At 36.5% G+C, this 13,352-nt stretch overlaps 1 protein-coding gene across 4 annotated transcripts in view; it reads right to left on the bottom strand.

Annotated features, from left to right (window-relative positions):
• The window catches only part of PPIL6 (peptidylprolyl isomerase like 6), a 58,522-nt gene that overhangs the window by 34,572 nt on the left and 10,598 nt on the right, over positions 1–13,352 (bottom strand). For 3 of the 4 annotated variants that reach the window (XM_031964431.1, XM_031964432.1, XM_031964433.1), the window contains exons 2-3: positions 3,418–3,513; positions 1,027–1,215 (exon numbers count right to left, since the gene is read on the bottom strand). In XM_031964431.1, the coding sequence (XP_031820291.1) occupies positions 1,027–1,215; positions 3,418–3,513 (285 nt within the window). The remainder of the gene's footprint in view (positions 1–1,026; positions 1,216–3,417; positions 3,514–13,352) is intronic. The other variant, XM_031964435.1, reaches the window with a different exon arrangement.

Here is a 13,352-nt window from a genome sequence, read left to right as displayed (position 1 = left end):
ATAAAAATGGGGTTTTACTAGCTTTGAAGCATACTACAAGCATTAAAGAAGATATTTAAGAGTTACTGCTAGGAGGGTCTCAGCAAAGCCATTAAGTAGGCATCTTCCCACATCCCACTTTTTGTATTTCTCCCACTTTTTGGAGTCCCTGTTTTTGTCTCTGGAGGTCTAAAGACCTTCACAGCAGCATCCTATCTGTGCTGTCCCCAATGCTCCAAAAGTATTCCTCCTTTTTCCCACCCCAATCATTTGCTCACTAATTTAATCAATATTTATTAAGTGCCTTTGTAAATCATACATTTGATCAGTACTTTTGACATCAGATAGATGTTGGAAGGAAAACATCTTACTTAAAGTTACTCATACAAGAAGGACCAGGAGGCCTCAGAGGACTTAGACTTAATCTATTAGACTTAATGAGGCAGAAGAGGAGCCAGGAGCTCGATGCTCCAATTCTGAAGGGCTGGATGGGGCAGTATGGAGCCAGCTCCATCACTTATAGCCAATGTGAGAAGCAATAATGACAATAGCTAATGGGGATAGAGAACATACAATATGCCAGGCACTGTACTCAGTGCTTTATGATTATTGTCTTGTGTGACCCTCACAATAATCCTGGGAGGGAGGTAGTATTATTTACCCCCATTTTACAGATGAGGAAACTGAGGCAAATAGAGGTTGGCTCCCACAGCATAAAGTAAAATTTGAACTCAGACCTTCCTGATTCCAGGCCTAGAGAAAAAGTTAGAAACCTCTTTCTGCCTCAGTTTCCTCATCTGCCAAATGGGGGGAGCTGAACTAGACAATTTTGAAAGCTCCTTCTAAATCTATGACCCAGCTACTTTATCATTCAATTGTAAGCTTTTCAAAGGCAGAGGCTATCATCTATCTATTCTATTCTCTATAGCACTTAATACACTTAATGTGCATGTAGCAGGCATTCAATAAATGCTTTTGTATTAATGATGAATGAGTATCAGTGATCCAGGACTCCATTATTCCCTTTAAAAAATAAGCACAACCTACCTTGGAATTTCTCAAGTAATCAGCCACATAATCTGAAGTAAGAGCTTGATAAAGTGCTATGGGCTTAAAATCCTTAAGACCCCATCTCTTATGAGCCCATTTCTGCAGACAACCTTCATTGCCCATCAGCTGATCATTAATAAAACACATCACTGTAGAAGGGTATCTCCATGTTTCACCCTTGAGTTCCTATAAGGGAAAAGAAAAAGAAAATTGTTATTAGATTGGAAAAATTGTTATTAGACCCTTAAAATAGAATCTATGATTAACTGAAGGATGATTTAATTTAGTCCCTATCGACAAAATCTCTTTTTTTCATGTTTTGAAATTTTGCTCTGTTGAGGAAAAAAATTAATATGCAAGGTCATTTTAGGTTTATTTACCAGAAGCAATTTTATTTTGTATAATTTTAAATTGGCATAACACATTCATATCTTTGTACATCTCTATATTTCAAGATTTGAGGAAAATTTATAGGAATGTTGAAAAAATAAAAGGTCATATGTTGTTAAAATGCAGTTTGGGGTTAACAGTCTAGAATGGTAACTACTTAGTTCCTTTGCTTGACCATTCCCCTCAAGGATTGCAGGGCTCCATCAGAAAAAAAGACTTTTTTAAATGGAGAGTGGTGAGTCTAGTCCCTTTAGGAGGATGGTGGAAAGTCAGGATTTTAACCAGATTAGAGGTATTCATTTTTTAAAGTTTAGTTTCTACTCCATAACACCTATTTCTGTGAAAAATGTCTTTCTCCTTTTTGTCCTGGACTTATAGTCATCCTTCTAAGGAGAGGAAGGAGCCACTGCTGAGAAGGAATTTTAGAACACAGAAATATTGTTGATATTTTTAGGTAAAATACAAAGGAGGTTTTTAAGCTGCTTTTACAGCTCTTTTAATAGTTAAAAAAAAACTGTGAAGAGTTTGGCCTAATAGGATTGAAGATTTAAAAGCACAGCTAGATATTTTAATCATCTTCTATAATGTACGCAAGATTAACGTGGTATATCTAGTGTACACATAACATTACATTTTATTCATCATATCATTTTAAATACAAAATGAAGTCACACAATTTCTGAAGACAGAGATTTTACTTATTTCATATTTTGGAAGGAGTTAAAGCAAGGTAGGACCTTATAAGGTCTGTGAAATCATTTGGTCTGGCCCTGCCAAGGCAACTGCAGGAGATGATGAGCTGAAAACTAGGTTCAACAACTTCCCACTTTTTGAGTTTTTAAGTTGATAATTTTATATGGTCCAAGAGGTAAACCACCAACTAAACTAATGAATGGAAAAGCCAGTGACTGCCCCAGAAGGGAATCTGGAAAGAGAGCCCATTTTTCCTCCATGCTTTTTCCCAGGTGATGTGCTCTCTCTTCTATTCCACCCAGTAGAGTCTCAAGTTTCCTTGGAAGCTCTCTCTCCTCAATCACCGAATTCCCCCCAAGTGCTTGTACCTCTCTCTTTCCTCCCTGCAGCTTCCTGACTCAAAACCATCTTGTGCTTCTTTTGTAAATGCTTGTATGTGTCATGTCCATTGCTCCTCTGAGAAAATGCACATTCTGTGAGAGGAGAGATGGACTAATTTTTGTCACCATATCCCCAATATTAGGTATTCCACTTTTTATACAGTAGGCACTTGATAAATGAAGAATGGCTCAAAAGAAAGGTGAGAGGCAGAAAACTTGGAGATCCCTCCATCACCAATGTTCCTGTGGACCACCTGATAAATGAAGAATGGCTCAAAAGAAAGGTGAGAGGCAGAAAACTTGGAGATCCCTCCATCACCAATGTTCCTGTGGACCACCTGTGCTTGGTCTGTGGCAGAGCCTTCCAAGCTGGGCTGAGAGGCCACAGAAGGGTGATTCCCAATGTAGGGAAGGGTGCTCTTTGAGTACAATGACAACAACAAATGGATGCCTTAACTTTCATTCTTATCAGTTTTTTCCTGGCAAGGCAGCTGGGGTTAAGAGGCTTGCCCAAAGTCACACAGCTAGGGCGTGTCTGAGACTGGATTTGAACCCAGGTCAGCCTGGGTTGGTGCTCTATCCATTGCACCATCTAGCTGCCCCAATACAATTCCTATCAAAGCAATAAGAGTATTACTATAAACAATTATAATCATTTTCATCAATCAGCATTGACTGACATCCTATTACTGTGTTAAGAAGTACTACATAGAACACAAAAGTCAAGTCTTACCTTTATTAGGTTCTCCCCAGAATAAAGGCCTAGAAATATTTTACTTTGTTACATAAGCCTGACAGAAATAACTTGAAAAACATATGAATTAATAAATAACATGCAAGTATACTCTTTCGGATTTAAGACAACTCTAAAAAGAAATAATTAAGATAAAACTTAATTGTTTGAAAAAAAAAGTTTTAAAAGTACCCTTTTTTTCTCTCGTAGAAATTCTTGCCATGCAAATTCATGAAGAGGAACTATTATAGGATCTTTAAAATTGTCTGGATGAGAATGCTTCAGACACTAGATTTTAAAATGAAAGAAATAATTTTTCAGTGACTTTGTTCATAAGATAAAATTGTTCTACTTATATTTTATATTATTTCAGTTAGGTCTGCATAATTTATAGTTTGCCTAAAGCAGGCTTCTTAAACTTTTTCCACTCTATTGGCCTGAGAAATTTTTACGTGATGCTGGGATGAGTACACAAAACAGGTATACAAATCAAACATTTACTAATAATAAACCTTAACTTTGCAACCCTCCCCCCATATTCAATTACATGACCCCATATGGGGTTGCAAACCACAGTTTAAGAAGCTTTGGCCTAAAGCATATGTATTATAGGTTCATGTTAGTTGTTTTTCATCTATTCATGTTCTTTTAGTTCAAATTTCCCTTTAATTCTCATTGAACTTATTTTATATGCACTTTCAACAAGACAATAAAAAAGAACATTTTTAAAAAATAACTGGTAAACTTGGTAAATTATCAAATAATGCAGATCAAACTTTATTTTTAGAAGTTCTTCTGGAATTCTAGAAGTATGTCTACATTATTTCTTTTTTTAAAATTTTTTTATTTAATAGCCTTTTATTTACAGGATATATGCATGGGTAACTTTACAACATTTACAATTGCCAAACCTCTTGTTCCAATTTTTCATCTCTTACCCCCCCACTCCCCCAGATGGCAGGATGACCAGTAGATATTACGTACATTAAAATATAAATCAGATACACAATAAGTATACATGACCAAAACGTTATTTTGCTATACAAAAAGAATCAGACTCTGAAATATCGTACAATTAGCTTGTGAAGGAAATCAAAAATGCAGGTGGGCATAAATATAGGGATTGGGAATTCAATGTAATGGTTTTTAGTCATCTCCCAGAGTTCTTTCTCTGGGCGTAGCTGGTTCAGTTCATTACTGCTCCATTGGAAATGATTTGGTTGATTTCGTTGCTGAGGATGGCCTGGTCCATCAGAACTGGTCATCATATAGTATTGTTGTTGAATTATATATTACATTGATTATTTCTGTCTAGAAATAAAATGTCTAGATATTTTTTAAAGTCAGGGGTTCAAAAAAAGTAAGCAAACAAATAAAAAATCACAACCATTTTTCTCCCTTAAGACCTTTTTCTTCTAGCAAAATCTGGAAGCTGGGAAATGAGGGATAGAAATTGAAATACATTAATTACTTTAGCAGTTCTTTGAAATACTATTTATAGGTCATAAGCTTTGTTAGTTGAGGAGTACATAAATTTATTATTTGCAACTTGGTTTTATTATAAACATATATAGGTCAATTCAGTAAACATTTACAAAGCATGTAATATATGTAAGCACTGTGTGAGGTTCTAGGAATACCAAGTTAGAATCAATCACAATGCCCGATTTCAAGGAGCTTATAATTTAAGAGAGAAGAATGACATTAACAGACAATTAGTTCATATGGCTGTTAAATATATATTTTTTACAGATCTTAAGCTAATGAAATTCAAGGAAATAGCTTTTCATATACTGGAGAAAACTTAAAAACATGAAAAATCAACACTATTGTAAAACAAAGATAGTTATTGCTTCTTTAGGTAAATGTCCTCTTCAAGGTCCAGCAATTATAGAAGCCTTATTTTGAGAAAAAAACAAAAAAGTTGAGGGAGGACCCCAAACTTAATGAACACAACCTTTTTACATGTAGAACTATAATCCTACTCTCCTCACTGGTTTTTCTCCATCTGCTTACAAACATACTTGGGTCCCTCCAATTTCAAAAATTCCATCTTTCTCGCTCCTTTTATTTTTTATAAGAACCATAGGGTGTATCTGTGTTGTCCATGTAAGTTATATGCATCCAACATATCTAAAACTGAACTTATCTTCCCCCAAACCCTCTTTTCTTCCACATTTCCCTGTTGTCCAGGTCAACCACGCCTAGAAGTTGGTGTTCTGTTACTTGATTTCCTAGCTTCAATTTAGGGACTGGGAAATTCTATGCTTGCTCAGAGTTACCTAATCAATGAGGGCCGGGGAATTTGAACTCACATCCTAGAGACTCCAAATGCAACACGTACCCCTATACAGTGTTGTCCATTTCCTTAATAGATACTTCAATCCAACTGAACCCACCAAGTGGTCCTTTAAATGCCAGCATCTTTGACTTCTCAGCATTATCAGGGAAAAGTCCTATATTCCCACTAAACAGATAATCTCATTCCTTATTTCTAATCTACTATCCTCTGCTGGTTCTCCTCCTATTCCTCCATATTTTTCTGTCTTCCCTTTATCTTTACCAACTCTTTATTCAACCATTCCCCAAAGTTCTGTCCTGGATCCTTCTCTCTTCCTACTCTACTTTTATATCCCTGATAAACTCATTTCCTCTTGTGGAGAATAGAGAGACAAAGTGAAGAACTTACAGGAATGTATGAATTCTTTTTCTGTATTTTATTTTTATTATTTCTATGTCTCTATGGCCTGCATAAGTATGGTATATGCAAGCCAATATTTACTTAAAACTAGATATATTTACTTAATCAGAAATGGTGAAATTTATCCTTGTTCAATGTTATCAATATTTAGATTATTAAATGTGTCAGCTCAGTAATCTGAAATTTGAAGGTCTGACTGATGATTCCTCTTGGAATCAGGGAAACAAACCATTCCATTCTAATCTGCCTTTGGCACCAATGTTTAACATTCAATTAGGGGAGAAGGCCCCTATTTCTCAATGTTCCCCAACCTATGATATAATCCTTTGTAACCAAACCTATAAAAACTGTATATCTAACCCTTCTACTGTGAGCTTTCTCTCTTTCTCTCCTCGCAGTGGAATTGCTCATTCTCACGAGAATTTATTAATAAATAACTTTTCTGCTTTCTACTGAGTGATCTCTGAATAGTGATTTTGGGTGAGGGTCTTCTTCATCCCTCAAAGTTGGGGGTTCATCCGGAATGGGGTCTTTGGGGGAGATGGCCATGTGCACCCCAAACAGGGACAGGCGCCCATGGCGTAGTTTTCTCCATGGTCTATGACTCTGGATGAGCAGCCTCCCTCCCCTCTTAGACAATGACCCAAGGCAGAGATACTCAGTGGAACATAGAATTGAAGATTGAAGGAGAAATAGAGTCCTGATGGGAGCTGGCAGCAGTCTGAAAAGAAACACGTGTTGTTCCCGAGGTAAACAAAGCTCTTGGAAGTCTGGGGGTCTATTGGCGGGGTCGAGGGAGACCTGAGGGACTAGCTCACTTAAAAATTGTTTTGGTGGACTGCTATTGATCCCAATGATAAAGGACTTTCTAAGGAGGCTCTCTTGGGTGGCTGTAGGAGTGTGAGGATAACAAAGAGCCTCACATCAAACATTTGGACTGGGACATTAGCTAGGGAATTCAAGATTGGGATGAACTTCCCAGATATAAAAGGGAAGAAAACTGGGAGGATGTATATCCCAGGACTATTGGGTATCTCAGACTTAAATCTGTATGTAAAAGGTGAAAAATAGAGTTTTATGTTTGTCTGTGTGTGTATGTCTGCTTTGCATTGCTTTTGTTCTGTGTTAAAAGTTAGCAAGCTTGTAGAGATAAGAATTTAGCCTCTGTGTTAAAAATATCAGGCTGAATTGTGGGAATTGGAATTCATTCTTTATGAGTGCTTTTTCAGCAATAGTTAATAAGAACTGTTAATGCAATTCAAATATGTCATACCTTGCTGTTTCCAATATGATTATATATGTAATCATTATATCCTAAAGCACTAGTTTTGGGAAGCACTTTGGGAACTAGTTTTGGGCTTCTCAAGAAGCCCTTTCTCTCTCTCTCTGCCTCTGGCAGTGGCTTTGCAGGAAGGGGGAAAGAAGGGGAAAAAATAAAAACATAGATTGAAAGTTTGGAAAGTTTTGAGAAAATAGAAGAACAGTGGCTATCACTCCTGTAAACAAGGAGCCTGTTATCAGGATTCAGCCAGAGAAAAGAATTCTCAAAGTAAAGCAAGGATTGGTGCTTAACTCTTTCCTGGTTACTAAAGAAAAGAAGTTTGAATGAAATATCTAGGTAGATTTTAGGAAATTTCACAAACTAAAGTACTGGTTAATTTTAAAATAATTTTAAATTGGTGTGTGTGTTAAGATTGGAAAATTTAAGATTGGAAATAAGAAACTGCAGATATTGGAAGGGAGGAATAAAAATAGAGTAAGAGAGGTAAATAGTTGAACACAGGGGCATTCTGACCTGTTGGACCTGTGGGAAAACTAGGCATACTTCTAAAGAAAAAAAAAATTTTTTCCAGGAGAAGAAAGAAAAATCATTATTAGTAAGTTTGCCTTCATGGAATTAGAGAACAGAAAGTTTAAGAAGACTAAACTGGGTAATTGTTTGTCTGCAATATTTGATTAAGAGTTCTGGGAATTTACTATATTTTAAAGAGGTACTATAATTCTGAAATTGAAATAAAATTGAAATTGGGGAAAATAATTTTACTCTTGCCTTGCACATGTTAGATTTATTCTGAGTATAAAATCTTAAGAATTTTTTGAATATTCTGGCCTTTACAAATGAAGAGAAAAACATTTCTTTTTTTATTATTTGGTTGGACTTCAAATTAGAAATATAAGTTATTAAATAAAATGCCAGTAGCTTACCTTGGGGGCAGGGGGTAATTGTGTTTGTATCTCCCTACTTAAATGGTATATTGCTTTCTAGAAGTATTGGGTAATTTGTAAACTATAAGTTTTATGAAATTTGGTTCAAAATTAATTGCGAATCTTGAAGTTTAACGTTTTAAAAAAAAGGTGATTTAAAGACAAGGGAAAAGAGATTGATTTACAAAAGCAATTAAGAGTTTAAATAGAGAGCATCTAGTCAGAAATATTTTGGACAAGGTTTGAGCAAGTAGGCATTGGAAGGAGAGAGACAGAAAGATGGAACAATGAATGAGGGTGATTTAAGAAGGATTGATTAGTAGGAGCAGATGATTTCAAGAAAAAATCAGTGGGAAAAAGAAGGAACTGGTTGGAAAGGGTAGTCACAGAGAGACGGCTGTGAGAAGGGATCTGTTTTTGCTGGGGGAGAGCAGCAGAGCAGCAGTGGAAAGCGGCAGCCACTTGGTTCCTTTGGCTGAAGAAAACAAACGGTAATTTAAAGGGACATGCTGCTCTTGCAAGATGTTAATTGATTGAATATCTGTTTCTTTAGATACATAATGGTTATGAATATTAAAGAATATAATCAGAAATGTGATATATAGTTTGAATGGGTTATTTCAAAAAATTTAATTGTTGTTTCAAGAACTTTTCAGATTCTTTTATGTGAAAATAGGAAGTTTTAATTAACTGTATAGATGCTAATTATCTGAAAGAGACTCCAAGGATAATAGTTTTTGCCTCTGTCCTTTTGAAGATGTTTTTGTTGTGAAAAATATGTAGTTTGGGATTTTTCTGTGTATTGTGTATTTTAAAAGCAAAATGATTGGTATAATATTCAGGTTATTCAAGATTCAACATCTACTTGGGTAGGTAAGAATTGTTTGAATTTTCTGGGATAAATTTCTTACTGTTACTGATATAAGGTCATGGTAAATAACTGTTTGGGATTCATCTGAAACTTTGGAAATAAAATTCTTTGGGATTATAATTAATGCTATTTGGGAGTTTTAAAGCTCCACTTTCTGATGTGCTGAAATTTCAACTGCTTATGTTATGTTATAGTCATGTCCCTGCATTTTTTTCTTCCTGTGACTGATTTCTATGATCAGAGCAATAGTTAATAAGAACTGTTAATGCAATTCAAATATGTCATACCTTGCTGTTTCCAATATGATTATATATGTAATCATTATATCCTAAATACTTGGCAAATGAGTATTTACCCTGGTCATCTATCTGTTACTGAATATTTGTGTCTGTGGATATTCAGGTTTTTTTAAATGTTTCTAAATAATGAGAGGACAATTAGCACAGTGGTTTGTGAAACCTAACTGCTATTTATTGGGACTATAGCCATCTTGCCTGTCCTGTATACCAAACTTGTTCCTTCACATAGGAACTGCTGGCTAATCTATACTGACCTCCCCACATGTTGTTGCAGTCCCAGACTGTTCTAATCTTTATCTGTTAGGTTTGGTTTTTTTGTTGTTCTACATTCTGGTCAAATTACAGATTATTGAATCTCTTCTGGGACCTGAATCGGCCCATCTGAAGCTTAGATTGACACCAGACCCATATCCCTGCATGAATTGAGAGCCTTTGGCTATTTCTCTGCCCGAAGCAGCTAAGATTGAGACCATTGCCCATGTTTCTGATGTAATTTGGACTAATATGGGGGAAGTAGGAAAGTGGTTGATGAATTATTGTTAAAATTACAACTGTATTACTGTGTGTTTAAGATTTGGGATGGAAATTGTTAAAATTGGTAACTGTTGCCATTAAGGAAGTTATAATATGTTTATAATATCTATGTGTGTTCATTTCAGAATATATAATTGTTTGAGAGATTTTTTTGAGGAAACTGTAACAACCGCGCTAGCACCCAGACTCCCAGAATCAGCTGGAGTCAGGATAAGCAAAAGTCCTTAATCTTTATTTTTGGTCTTAGACGCAGGATTGAACAGGATCGAAGCAGAATCTTTGTGACCTCCTCCCTCATCTACTGCGGAGAGTGTGCCCCTGGCTAGCTTTTCTCCACCCCCTAATCCTTCCTACAATCCTTTATACACCAATCATTGAGCCAGGGTGGATAGTGGGAAAGGACCATTTTCCAAGCATATGCCCATAGAGTATAGTCAAATTAGAAGTTAGCCTCAAATGCTCAGGAGTCCCTACCTTGGTGCATAGTTCCAGCCCTCTACAAAATTCCTGTACTAGTCTGTTATGTATAGGAACTTTAATTCACTCTTGAGATTTATATGTGGGATGGTTATTTGACTTTTTTGGGGGATGATTCCTTTCCATGAAGAAAAAAAAAAAAGGAAGAGGAAGAGATAAAGGGAAACTGATGGATTTTTCTCAAAATACCTAAGAGTAGGAACCCTTAGTTTTCTGTTCACTTTGCCTTAGATCACTTCTGCCCCACCCCCTATCTCACCAGTTCAGATTGAATTGGAAGTCCTTAAGTAGTCCTTTTTGTTATGCTTTAGCACTGAAACCCCTTATTCTGTGGAATTGCCCTGGCAGACTCAGTTTTGGGGACTATTTTGTTTTTAGGAAATCTCCAAGATATAGACACCTGTTTTAGGATTAGCAGTTTCCAGCCCTGTAATCCCAGTTTCTTAATTGATATCTCAGCATTTTCAATAACATTGCAGTTTTGAGATCAAGCCTCTACAGTTTGGGGTTTGCCTGCTTTCATGGTCTAACTGTGCATGCTCTGATAGCTCTGCTCAGAAATCTGTATTCTAGTAGCAGCCCTGTCTGTCCCTCTGGGTGGGAACAGGTGGAGTTACTCCAAGCCTCACCCTTCTCCCCTGGAGTGGGGTGCCCCTCTGAATGGGCAGCATGACTGTCTTGAGTCCTACTATGCCCTATATAAGCAGAAGCTGAGTTAAGTGCACAAATGACTGAAGACCACCTAACACAGTGAACTGTCCCATCTCAAACTGGATTCCTTGGCTGAGATGAGGGCCTTTGTATTGCTGATAACTCTGGGATTGTCAGGAAGAGACTTGCCCTTGCCACAAGTCCTTGCATTTTCTAGTTTCATTTTGATTTATTTGCTTTACATTGGGTTGGCCAAAATGATGGTGCTAAGACCTCCCAGGTATCTTAGGGAGATAATTCAATAATTCAAATATTCAGGAGAGTGTGTAATGTTGTGCCTCAGTTTCCCTAGATTGTCATCTTTGATTTATCTTTGTATTCTTATGTTTGCCAAATGCCAGTCTGTTCTGTGATAACTGTTTCTAAGATAGTGGGTTGAAGCAATTTTTATAATATGAACTTATTGCAATCAGTGGTATTAGCCTGTTGCCACTATGTCTACCCTGTATAATTACATTTAGTAAACAGAATAGTTCAACAGTCCCTATCAAAATATTGCATATAGATTTAAAATTAAATTTAAAAACATAAAATTAAAATTTTATTAAAATTCTTCAGAGAAAAGGCTGGAATGTATTAGAGAGGGATGATCTTGATGGTGAACTTGACAAGCAATGTATAGATATGTTAATTGATTTTGAATAGTGTGTAAGTTCTTCACAGAAATATGATAAAAATCATTTACATATTAGAAGGGGGAGTTGTGGGGAATAGAGAGATAAGGTGAAGAATTTACAGGAATGTATGAATTCTTTTTCTGTATTTTATTTTTATTATTTCTATGTCTCCATGATCTGCATAAGTATAGTATGTGCAAGCCAATATTTACTTAAAACTAGATATATTTACTTAACCAGAAATGATGACATTTATCCTTGTTCAATGTTATCAATATTTAGATTAAATGTGTCAGCTCAGTAATCTGAAGTTTGAAAGTCTGACTGATGATTCCTCTCGGAATCAGGGAAACAAACCATTCTGTTCTAATCTGCCTTTGGCACCAATGTTTAACATTCAATTAGGGGAAAAGGCCCCTATTTCTCTCTCTCTCTCTTTTTTAAAAAATTTTAATAGCCTTTTATTTACAGGTTATATGTATGGGTATAACTTTACAGCATTGAAAATTGCCAAACCTCTTGTTCCAATTTTTCCTCTCCTTCCCCCACCCCCTCACCCAGATTGGCCCCTATTTCTCAATGCTCCCCAACCTAGATGTAATCCTTTGTAACCAAACCTATAAAAACTGTATATCTTTCCTAAATCTTTAGCCCTTCTACTGCGAACTTTCTCTCTTTCCCTCCTCTCAGTGGAATTGCTCATTCTCATGGGAATTTATTAATAAATAACTTTTCTGCTTTCTACTGAGTGATCTCTGAGTAGTCATTTTGGGTCTTCTTTATCCCTCACACTCTCATGACTTCAACAGTCACCTCTATTCAAGTAGCTGTCAAATCCACAATATATATTCCTCTATACTATTCCATGAAAGATTTACTCCCACAACTCATCATAATACAGGGAGGTAGTCCCAGATTTTCAAAGGCTATGGTGGCAAAGTGCAAATTTTGGCTAGGAAATCTTGGAATGGGGCAGTGGATCAAGCACCAGCCCTAGAGTCAAGAGGACCTGAGTTCAAATCTGATTTCCTAGCTATGTGATCCTGGGCAATTCACTTAATTCCAATTGCCTCAAAAAAAAATCTTGGAAGTATAGGCCTAATACATCCACTTTTTGAGGCTGAATCTAGGTAAGTTCATAAAAGCTCATCACCATTCCCACCAGGCAGTAAAGGTAATAAATTACTTCTGGAAACAGTCTCTCAGACGACCAGCTAAGTTATAAAGGAGAAAGTACCTGCATAATGAAACTACAGGCCCTTAAGGACTGTCTTATATTTGATGTTGTAATAACTTGATCCCTTTTACTAGGGAACCCTAGACTCTGATTTTCCTGGAGGGAACTCTGAATGGGGGATGAGACAGGGTGAGGAAAAGACAGTAGAGAAGCTGCCAAGATTGACTCTTTTCTGCCTAAACTTGGAACTTCAGTCTGAAGCACTGCTTATTGGAACATCCGGTATATAATTTGGCGCCAAACAGTAAAGGAGTTGCTCTGTGCTTGAGGCTCATGCACACAGAGCGGGCTGCTTCCTATCTCTTGGAGTTATTCAAGTGTCAGCAATGAGCAAAGAGCCTAGTTTTGGTTGCTTTGGATATCAGAAAGTGCCTTGGATGTACTGAAGGCAGGCACCGGGCAGAGTTAGCTTTTTTGTTGATTACTTAGTAGCTTGTGAGTTGACAAAAGAAGGGGAGTAGTCTTCATAAGTTAT

This window comes from Sarcophilus harrisii, chromosome 4 (assembly GCF_902635505.1).
Source record: "Sarcophilus harrisii chromosome 4, mSarHar1.11, whole genome shotgun sequence".
Taxonomy (NCBI): domain Eukaryota; kingdom Metazoa; phylum Chordata; class Mammalia; order Dasyuromorphia; family Dasyuridae; genus Sarcophilus; species Sarcophilus harrisii.
This window is presented reverse-complemented; position numbering and strand designations above follow the sequence as displayed.